Here is a 12,327-nt window from a genome sequence, read left to right as displayed (position 1 = left end):
GCCCGATCTTGATCTAAATTAATATTTCATTCAATTTATTAACTTAAATAATAAAATAATTCATTTCATGCAATTTGGTCATTTTTGAAATTTTTACAAAATTACCCTAAAAATTTACTTTTATTAAATTTAGTCCCTGAACCTATAACATGTAAATTAGCTATTTTAAAATAAACTCATATTAGCTAAATATTCATATATAATTTTTCTCCTCCTCCTCTCCATTCCACATCCTTAATGTGTATAACACATTTAAACAACATTATCCATACTATCACTATTTTCCTGTATGTAAATTCAAGTTGTTTGCCTGAGTCAGAGTCACTAATTTATTTATATCTCAAGTTAAAGAGCTCCAAATTAAGATCTGTTAATTTTCCCTGAAACTAGACTCACATATCTTCTTACCATAAAATTTTAAGAATTTTTGGTTCATCTAATAAGTACAGTTTATTCTTTAAAGTTTTCCCTGTATCATTGTTCGACAGTTCCGACCTCTCTTTACTAAAAATTAATTATCTCATTGTACAAAATTCTAATGATGTCCTCGTTTATTTCTCTTGAAAATAGACTCAATAAATATTTTAAAAATATAAATTATAACCCATAATTATTTTTGTACAATTTTTCCAAGTCAGAACAGGGAATTCTGAAATCATTCTGACCCCTTTCTCACCCAAATTCAAATATCTCATAATATAAAATTCTTTCGTATACAAAATTTATTTTATGTGAAAATAGACTCATTCAGATTTAATTTCATATATTATTCAGCATCTAATTCAATTTTCATAATTTTTGGTGATTTTTCAAAGTCACACAACTGTTGTTGTCTAAACTGTTTTATTGCTAAATGTACTCTTTCATAATTTTTCACATTTTCTCACTTTTCTTTTTATCGATCAAGGTCAATTTCTCGTCTTTCTTGATTTATAACAACACATTTAACTTATTTAACACTCACATTATTCAATTTAGTTCAAAAATCACTCTTTGGAAAAAGATTACATTTTTGCCCTTAAACTTTTCATTAATTCTTATTTCGCCCCTAGGCTCGAAAAATGAAATTCATGCAATTCAATCCCCTTTTCAAGCCTAAAGGAAATTCATGTATATCTATAACAGTCCATAGATTTCACAAAAAAATCAAAATTTTCCTTTAAATTTCACAAGTTTACCATTTAGTCCCTAAATCTCAGTTTCACCCAAAATCACTTGGTAAAAGTTGTTTATTTACTAACAACCTTTCATTTTCTACCACAAATTTTCAATTTTCAGCATGTTCATCCATGGCACAATTTCCATACCTGGATAACTTTTCAAATAAATCCTCAAAATAGAGAGAACATGTTATCTCGATCTCAAAAATATAAAAAATATTAAAAACGGGACATGATTACTTACCAATTTATGCCAAGAAAGTCTCTTTTCTCTCTCCTAGGGTTTCCATGTAAATTTTGAGGAAGAAGATGATAGAAAAAGATGATATGTTCATGTAATTAATTATCATCTTTTAATTTTCAAAAATTCCAATTTAGTCCTTTTCTTTTTCTCAAATTCCATGGATGATTCATCCATAAAAATCTATCATCTTTTGATTGATAGTATATTTACCATATAAGGACCTCTAGTTTTGAATTTCATAGCTATTTAACCCTTCTAGCTTCTAGAATTCAATTTCTACATTTTATACAAATAGGTCCTTTCTTTAATTAATCACTAAATCGATAAAATTTTCATATCAGTATTTTCATGCAACCTTCCTATCATAATGCAACCCATGTCAAAATTTTAAAATAATTTTTTTCTTGTCGAATTTGTGGTCCCGAAACCACTGTTCCGACTAGACCCAAAATCAGGCTGTTACAAAGTCCTTCTGTTAAATCTGTCTATCAAAACTCCTATTAACACAAGTCTTCTGACAAAAGGTGGCTCCTATCTTGATTACGCCCAATTCCCCTATTCGACAAAGGGTCCCTTTATATACAATAAATATACAATAAATACAATAATCGCATTGTAGTGGGTATAGTTTAGTGCTAAAAGTGTGACTCGTTCTATTAATCCCCCTAAGAGTTAAGGGGTCCCTCAGTTTGATTCATATTCCGAGCAAAAAAATTTTTTCTTAAAAGGATTTAATCCTTTACCTCTCAACGAAAGATTTGAGGAAGAATATATATTCTCGTGATTTGGATCCAAGGGTCAATTAAATTATATATAATTTTTTAATTATATTCTAACTAAAAATTGAAAAATTGGATTATGAAATTACGAAACATATTTTTTTTTCAATTGGATCAATACTTCCAATTGAATAAGTATGAGGAAAAGATCCATGGATAAAGATAGACAAGTGTATTTCTATTTGTAACAAAATCTTCAATTTTTTTTGATGGGATAAATTGAAGCAAAATAGCTATTAAACGATAACTTTGGTCTACTAGAGACATTTACATCTTGTTTTAGCTCGGCGGAAACAAAATGTTTTTCCTAAAGATTTTCTCAAATAGAAATAGAGAACGAAGTAACTAGAAAAATTGTTCTATTCTAGTCGCACTCTTCTAGAAGGATCATCTAAAAATCAAATTGTTTTGAATGCATTCAGATAGAAAAGCTAACATAGATGTTATGGGCCGAATTCTTATTTCATTTCGTTACTGCCTTACCTTTATCTTATTTATATTATATTTTTTATCCATCTTCCATAAAGGAGCCAAATGAAACCAAAATTTCATATTCGGTTTTGAATTAGAGACGCTAAAAATAATGAATCAACGTCGACTATAACCCCTAGCCTTCCAAGCTAACGATGCGGGTTCGATTCCCGCTACCCGCTCGATATTCAAATTCTATCTATTCTATCTATTTGAATATTTATTAATTCAATTCAATGATGCTGGCGCAAATAATAAAGAGGCACATAAAGTAACAAATAAAAAATGAACCTTATTATTATAAATCAAGTTATTAAATATTTCGAACAAATCTTGAAATTCGAAACTTCCCGTTATCCAATAAAAACCTAAGATTCCTAATAATAAACCAAAATCGCCTATCCCATTAGTTACAAACGCTTTTTGACAAGCATTTGCCGCAGCGGGTCGTGTGAACCAAAAACCTATTAATAGATAAGAGCACATTCCAACTAATTCCCCAAAAATATAAATTTGTAATAAATTTGAACAAGTAACTAATCCCAACATTGAAGCATTGAACAAACTCATGTAAGCAAAAAATTTCAAATATCCTTCATCATGAGACATGTAATTGTCACTATAAATAAGAACAAAAAATCCAACAGTAGTGATTAATATTGACATAATAGATCGGTAAGTGAATCAATAAAGTAGCCAAACTCGAAAGAAAAATCATTATTGATGGTCCAAGACCATACATATTGATAGATAGAACTTCCATTTATTTACTGAATAGACAGATCGAGCGAAAAAAATTATAACTATACTTAACAATAAAATATTGGGAAAAGCCCACATACGACGAAGAGTTTTTGTTGCATTCGAAAAAAGTAAGTGTAACACCTCCAACCTGTATCTCTCGTCGGAACCGGGTTACGGAGCATTACCGGAGTTTACAGATCAAATAGACAGAAATTTTAAACATTTTATATCATCAAAATAAGGGTGAGTTCGGATGGGCGGTGCGTTTACCTGTGGTTAGTGTAAAAACAGCGGTGGCGGTGAGATTAGATAGTGTAGCGATACTGTAGCGTGAGACAAAAAGTAATCTAAATGCACCGCACCGTACCCAATCGCCCATCCAAACCCACCCTAAGTCATCAAAGCATCATTTTAATCCAAATTATAAACATACTAAATCCAAATCAATTTGCCTAGTTCACGAGCACTTAAACATAGAATTAAAATCACATGCACCTATCTAGATTTAGTTCAATTTATCATGTCATAATATGACTTCAAAAACAAACACATATTTATATGTATAAAAGCAACCAAAATTAAACTTATAACCTCATTTACAATCAAACCACAAAATAATTATGATTTAGACACCCTAGGTATATGCCGACACAAAGGATAAACATCACTACATTTAAGTTCGGGATTGTTGTTGGATGCTAAATCAGCGATCAAAAGTTAAGTGCCTAATTTGCGCAGGGGAAACAAAACCGTACGCTGAGTATAAACTCAATGGTATTTCTATAATCCGAATATTTAAAGATAAGAAATTACAAATATATAATTGAAATATAAACACATATTAATATTTAATTATTACAACAACTATATCATATTTCATTTGTTTCACAAATATCTCAATTCTCATACTTGCTATATAAATAGATTTTCACAATTTATTTCACATTTCATTATACAATTGCAATATTCATTCCATAGTCATTTCATGAGTATTTAACTCATATATTCCATATATTTGCAACATTTTTCATATTCTATTTTCAATTCACTATTTCACTTCCATTTCTCATACCATACCATTTCAATATCAATTATAAAACTTTATTATTCATTTACCCCTATTACACGACTCGGACTCGGACGGATACACAGATCCAACCAAAACACACCAGTTTGGCACCAGTGCCTCATCGGATAATTCAAAGTAATAATTTGACACTTAGTGCCTCATCAGTTAAACCGAAGTAAATTGGCACCCAATGCGTCATCAAATTAATCCGAAGTAGTAAATGGACACCCAATGTCTCATCGACTCGAAGTCGAAGAAATCCTTGAACTTTTCCAATCTTATGGCATGCCATCTATATCCGACTCAACCCGATACAGTTAATAGGGTTTCAATTCACTTTTCAAATACAACCAATATTCATTTCAATTCAAATAATCAATATATTCAATATATATACCAATTCAATCAATATAAATTCAATAAATTCATCACATTACTAAATCAATCCATTTCAATTGCAAAACATAATAATTCTCACCTCAACACTTACTATATACATTAAATTGAATTATAACAATTAACAATTAAATTCGGATTATAAAAATACAAACCAAAAATTCCAAGCTATTCCTCGTCGACTTTATCTTTCCCCTTTTTAGTCGAGGATTCCGGTATGACGTTAGCTAAGAAATTAAAATTCATCAATACAATACAATACAATACAATACAATTCAATTGCATATTTCAATTTTTACTCAACATTTGTCTAAATTCCAATTTAGTCCCTAAACGAGACTAATTTTATTTCTTCACAAGCAATTCTATATTTTCATTCAATTTCCACTGTAAACTAGATTTAACTCTCTAATTTCACTTAAATCTCTAAATTTTAAATTTTTCACATTTTAGTCCCTATTACTCAAAATTTACAATTTTTTCTACAATTCAATCCTTTTTCACTTCTAACTTAAAAATCTATTAATTTAATCTCTAATACTAAAATTATTCAACATTAACAACATTTAAAAACTCAATAATTTCTAAAATTTTGACATGGGTTGGGTAATATTTAATATCGGGATTCCAAAAACATAAAAATTAAAAGAAAAATGAACTAAATTGACTAACCAAATAAACTTTGAACAATTAAAGCCACTAAAACCGTGGCTTTCTCCTTCCTTTCTTTCCTTTTTCTTTTCTTTTCTTTCTTTCTTTTTATTTATTTTTTATTTTTTTTGTTTTGTTTTAATATAATATAATATATATACTCTTAATAATTAAGTAAAACATATTTTATTATAATATATATTAAATTTATAAATATCTTAACTTATGCCACCTTGTTAAAGAATAATGACATAATTGCTTCTTTAGTCCCTTTAATTTTTCTTTAATCTATAATTCAATTTTCACTCTATATTATATGCAATTTAGTTCTTATATATAATTACTTTTAATTCAAGCAAATTCATTTAATTGAAACCTAATTAACTACACAAACGAGTCCGATTTACAGGAACGGAGTCCCGGGAATGTACTTTTTTTTAATTTGATCTTTTTTAATTAATTAACCATTGAAACGTTAGAATTTCTTAATGAAACTTTAATACCACCTTAATGACGCTCCATAAATATTTATAAAAATATTTACAGCTCAGTTTATAAAAACAAGATCCCGATACCTTATTTTCTAAAACCACTTGAACTTAATAAATCACTTATATAGCATAAATTATCAAATCAAAAACCTTTTTAAAAATCACATTTGACTCGTAAATATTAAATAATAATATTTACGAACTTACTCGTCGAATTTGGTAGCCCCGAAACCACTATTTTCAATATCACAAAAAAAGAGGTTGTTACAGTAAGAGTCTCATTCCTATTAAAATAGGAATTGTAAGTGGAACAAAAGGTACGATCCATGAATACTAATATGCATGGTCCATAAAAAAATTTTTGTTATTCTTTCTTAATTAATCGTTTCTGATTCACCGGCTCTTATCTCTTTTGATTGAAAAGGAGCAATAAAAAAATCGAGAGATTATAAAGTTAATTGAAATTTTCTATTCTTAATTTTTTAATCTTTCGCAACTATTTCAAAAATATTCAAATTTCGAAATTAGAAGTAATCAAATGATCTCACCGAGTTACTATAATGAAAAATAAAAGAATTCTTTTTTTTATTATAGTAATATTTTTCTGAAAGTATCAATTATTATTTATTATTAATACATATTACAGTAATTTCTATTTACAATAAGTTAGATACATCGATAAAAAATACAAAGAATTTCCCCAAAAAAGTATGATATAAATTATAAGATGTCCTAGAATTTAAAAGAAAAACGAATTATTTGAGTTTGTTTATTTGAACTTATTAACTAGTTCATTTTCATCACGGAACTAATTGATTTTCTTCCACTACAATAAATGAACATTTTCTTGTAGGAAAGACTATCCGATATTTTCTTTATATTTACATATAATTAAAAGAAAAATGACTATTAATGTAATAAAATATTCTCTTTTTTTTTTCAAAATTATGTATCCTTCAACAGATTAACTACGAGTCTCATTCGAATTTGGTTGAAAATGAAAATTGGGCATACCCTCTCTTCGAGATTGACCAATTACCAATTTATGGAAAAAAAATCAAATTCAAGTTTGCATAGGTAGATAAAATGGGTTTTACATTTTTTATTTTAATGTAGTTTTCATGTATAAATGGAGATGTATAAATTATAAATGTAAGACAACAAAAAACTGGGCGAGATAGAAAAAGAAAGATTTTTTTTTCATTTTGTTTATTTCATCAATTCGATTTATATATGATAATAGATATAGATCCTAATCTATCCTATAGATTTGAATGGGAATATAAAAAAGAAAGGTACCAATAAATTAAATACAAATTCTTCTTCTTCTTCTTTTCTGGATAGTGTATGGAATATAAATAAAAAAAAAGCATCTTAATCTTCTATATCCCTTTCTAATTATTTAATAATATTTTAATAATTTTATTCATGTTATTAACAAAACATTTTAAATTTGTATATATTTTTATATATTTTTAGAGTTTTCTAACTTTTCTAATTATTTTAAAAAATTATGATTTTAAAAAGTTTATAATTTTTTTTAAATAATAGATTTTTATTTTTTTCAAAAAATAAATTATGATATCATAATAATGTCAACATTACCACGTATCACTGTCTAAAAATGTCACATATACCAAACTTAACATCATTACAATGAAGTACTAAAAGACTTCACAAAATAAAAATTCGAATGGCAACTTAGAATCATAAGTACCAACTTGAGGGTGAATAACAAATTTAAGGACTAAATGAATATTTAAGTCATGTGCACTTGCACTATTCTTTTGCAAGTATATAATGAATCACAAATTTAATTATAAGAATTTTTTTAATACATCAAATTTAAACCATTCATGTAATAAGTATATAATGAATATTTAACTAATATTTAATTGTCGATTGAGTCTTAACTTGATTAGCATAAGCATTGCTGCTAATGCAGGAGATTGTGTATTCGAGTGCTTTGAAACATATTGTCCTTCTATTTATAGGTTGAAGAGGAGCTATGAATACTTTTAGAAATTGTCTCAAAAACAGCAGATATGATCAAAATATATAATGATGTGATTATATAACAGTTAGCATCATTACGAAGCGTCGTAAAAGGTAAAAAGAAACTATGCAAATATAAAGAGAGAAACGAGACGAGGATGTCGCAGGCACGGGACTACACTACAATATATCCCATCTCTTTTTAACTCGGAACATTAGCGTCGATGACTTAATGTCATCCTGCGGTACCTGTAACATAAACTGGACTTTCATCTTCATCGGGGCTGTCCTTGCCCTGCCGTTTTTGTCTCCAACCTGAAACGAGGATATTATGAGTTATTTCGAGTAAACAACGAGAGCCTTGCTTTCGAGGATGACAAAGTTCGGCAAATAGAAAGAGCTTACCCATATAGAAGCCCAACCGAGACGGACTTCTGAATCATATCCAGCTTTGAGCTTGAAGCTTTTCTTGTATGTGTGCTTGTACACAGCATTCCAATTGTTCGAATAAAGCTTGTACCAGTAGCTGCGGATAAGTTCGAAAACCGATCATAAAAACACTTCGATAGAACAGACACCACTGCGAAAAGAGCTCGTTATGTCCTGAGCAAAATAAAAGAAATTGCAGCGTTCTAACCTCAATTTATCAGATGGACTGAGACGTCGCTTGAATGCAAATGATACAGCATTCGACGGTATCGAAATGCTAGGGATAAATGACATTGCTTGATCCTGAAATTCAACAAAAACATCGAAACCATCTAGTAAAAGAAAACACCCACAAACTCAAAATTTTGCACATAAACAGGAACAGAAGCAGAGCTTTTATAACAATGAGGAATAACCACCTTATATATGTATCTTAATTTCAGTTCTTCATCAACGTAATGAGCGGAACAGACCCCGTTTAAAATTTGACCTCTAAGAATTCCCTTTAACGACAATGTTCTCAGTACATCCGCCTCTTCTCTCTCCTCCAATGTAACTTCACCCATCGGGAATCTAATCGTTGCTCTAGGCTGCAGCGAGAGGAAAGTAACAGAAGGTAATTAGAGGGCAAAAAAGAGAGAGGCTATAACCTTGTTTAAATATATTAAAGCGGAAAAGAAGCGCGGTGGACGGGTGATAATGCATAGGCACGAAAACACAACAGCAATACCAGTAATCAGACACATGTTAAGGCATGCACCTAAGCACTGTATCTAAGTGTCAAACAACAAAAGCATCTTATACCCTTTCAAGCAGCATACATTTGATCGGACATATGTCTGTTGGACTCGGACTCATTTTTTTTGTAAGACCGTAGGCAAAACACATACACACACAAATACATATACAAAAGTAACAAATCACACATTATTACATATTGTGTCTTACTTCACTTAAGTAAGCTTTTTTCTTTTGTGCCTTATGCCTCAAGAAACACAAGGATTCTAATGCCTAAAGCACAGGTTGCACCTTTGAAAACTATAGTCAGAACCACGAAAACCGGCTGAACGGGAATTACCGGATACTTTTTCAAACTCTATGGTCAGATAAATATTTGATGGGACTAATATGAATAAGTGCTGTCATGCTATCAGTATAAGAACATTAAGGTATTTAAGTCTCCAATTGTCTAGAACTTAATGCTATAAATGGTTGATTATTACAGGAAGATACTTAGGACAAAAATAGTACTCACCAAACCAGAATATGGAAAAGAAGATGATACTTGGACACCAAAGCCGGGACTGGGAAGGCTTGCATACATAGACACCTCACCTTGTTGTGCCTGAGAAAAATACAAATATTAACGGGACAACATATGTCGCTTGAAGTAAATATTCAAAATAACAACCGAGATAGCTAGGGGTGTAATTGAGCCGAACCAAACCTGAATAGTGACAAGCACGAGTTCAACTTGAAACTCAAAGCTCAATACTCGGCTTGAGCTTGAATAAACATTAATTTTTAAGCTAGAGCTTGGGTCAAGGCTTAATCAAACTGGATTAAGCTTGCTTATAAATTTTCGTACTTAAGATCGAACTCAAGCTCAATTAAGCTCATTCGTAGTCAAGCTGGAGCTCGTTTGTACTTAAGCTCTTTCTATATAACAAGAGTAAAAATGTAATTTTATAATATAAAACCATATTAAAACAAAATGTTCGATTAGACTTATAAACTGCTCGAATTTGATTTGATTAATAGCTCAAGTTCAAGCCAATAACTCTCAAATAGCTTGAGAGCACCAATGCCACTTTTAACACCCCTATTGATAGCATTGACTCCAGAAGCAATAACAATTTTCAGATTCCAAAAAGTACATCATCTAAAAGAAAATGGAGGTTTTTAAGATGAAAATCCAAATGCAAAAGGATGAACAAAATGGTCTTCAAGAATCAATATGAGAGAAAATTTCAGTAAAATCCCCTCATCAATTTCATGAAAACTTGCACCTCCAATGCACAAATCGGGCTGCATCTTATTAAATATTACCAAAAAAAACAATCTCTCAAACCTCCCATGCATCTCAATAAAAGAGTAAACAATAACTATATAATTTTCATTGACAATGCCAACCAACTAACTCAACACCACTAAGTAAATATATACATGTTTTTAAACGAAAAAAAAGGGGGCAAACCTTGAGATCATGGGCAACATTGAAATTCAACATAGGACCCACATCAAAAGAGGTCCTAATGAGGGCATTTTGTTCATCAGGATCGTAATGGATAGACAAGTACTTTGACGTTAACATCAACTGCGGTTCCGAGATCTCGCGTTTTCTATCGTTGATGAACGACAATTTGAGACTGGCCAGGTTGTCGAACAGCTTACACGACACCTTGTGAAAGAACACACGGCTGTCACTGTCGAACTCCGAAGTCGCCCTAAGGGAAGGTCTTTCGGATAGAAGAGACAGTAACTTGCCGGAGTAGGTGCGTACTAGAGAAGGTGGCGGTGGTGGTGGAGGTGGTTGTTTCATTGGTGGCGGTGGAGCCGCCGGAGTTGGCGACACCTGTGGGATTAAGAAATTGGGTTTTTGAGAAGATGGCTCCAACATCGCTGGTCGATAAATCAAAGCAAAATGTGTGTCTTCAAAGGGCTTTAAAAGTTTGAAGCTTTGGTCTCTTTGATTACAGCACTTCTAACAGAGTCCCGAGGAGTTATCCATTGAAGCTATACGCTTTTGCTTTGTTTGAAAGAAAAAAAAAAAGGAAGCCATTGTTATTTGTGGAAATGGGGCCATTGCTGTTATTTGGCGGAAAATTTGATGCGAAAATTTTTGGAAATTACTGGTTTTTATTTTAAACAGAATTCCGCTCATCCCTATTCCTATCTCCGAAATAAAATGAAAATTTTACATTGCATGTTGCTTGCAATAGTTAAGTGTCTAATATACAAAGTCAACCTAACATTTATGAGCTTTTTGCTGATGTTTTTCTTTTATATAAAAACTTAAAATTAATATATTTTTATTATATTAAAATCATTTAAATTTATTTAATACTTTTAAACATTTTAATTGAATCTTCAAAATTAATATGAAATGTACTCGATAAGTCTTTTATTATAGAGATAGAATTAAATTAATTGTTTTATTATTAAATTAATTAATTTAATTTAACCCATAAAATATTGAAAAGAAACAGAAAAAGGGTTAAATTTCAATAGATCTAATATTTATTGTTTAAAAAATGTAATTTAATGTCTAACGGAGTTATATTTTTAAAGCTTTTTATAAATTTACAATAAAATTTTTTGTTTAAAGTTCAACTATAAATATAAAAAATAATTTTAAAATTTTTTTTAATAATAAATGTTAATTCTATTCCAATTGATGATACAAAAATTAAATTTGAGTTAAAATGTAAATTTGTCACCATACTATTGGTGAATATTAAAATTTATCATTGTATTTTATTTTGATTAATATTTGTCATTATATTTTATAAATATGGTTAAATTTTTCTCACAACGGTTATGTGATTGAATTTTATCACTAAACTTTTAATTTTATTCATTTCTTTCATTAATTTTAATTTTTAATTAGCTTTTACTTCTTAATATTGATTTTGATGATTTAAAAATAAATTTTAACAAGAAAGTTTTTATTTTAATAATTAATATTAATTCATTTTATAAATATTCAAAATAGTAAATTTTATTTAGAATTTTATTTATTAAAAGAAATACTTGAAAATAAAAATTTTAAAAATATTAAGTTTACTTTTTATATATAAATAATTTTTTATTAATTGTCAATATAATATTAATTTAATAATTTACGTATTATATTAAAATATTATTTTTATTAATTTTTTTCGTCAATTTATTTTAA

At 29.3% G+C, this 12,327-nt stretch overlaps 1 protein-coding gene across 1 annotated transcript; it reads right to left on the bottom strand.

Annotated features, from left to right (window-relative positions):
• Positions 1-8,051: 8,051 nt before the first annotated feature.
• Positions 8,052-11,249, bottom strand: LOC107947678 (outer envelope pore protein 37, chloroplastic). The gene is made up of 6 exons (XM_016882255.2): positions 10,627-11,249; positions 9,685-9,774; positions 8,849-9,019; positions 8,638-8,732; positions 8,406-8,526; positions 8,052-8,315 (listed from the first exon to the last, which is right to left on the bottom strand). The coding sequence occupies exons 1-6, from the start codon at positions 11,047-11,049 to the stop codon at positions 8,181-8,183; spliced, it is 1,035 nt and encodes a 344-aa protein (XP_016737744.2). The 5' UTR covers positions 11,050-11,249; the 3' UTR covers positions 8,052-8,180.
• Between the last annotated feature and the right edge of the window lie 1,078 nt (positions 11,250-12,327).

The sequence above is a fragment of the Gossypium hirsutum genome, chromosome D12 (assembly GCF_007990345.1).
Source record: "Gossypium hirsutum isolate 1008001.06 chromosome D12, Gossypium_hirsutum_v2.1, whole genome shotgun sequence".
In the NCBI taxonomy this organism is placed as follows: domain Eukaryota; kingdom Viridiplantae; phylum Streptophyta; class Magnoliopsida; order Malvales; family Malvaceae; genus Gossypium; species Gossypium hirsutum.
The sequence above is the reverse complement of the archived record's forward strand: the minus strand, read 5'-3'. Positions and strand labels throughout refer to the sequence as shown.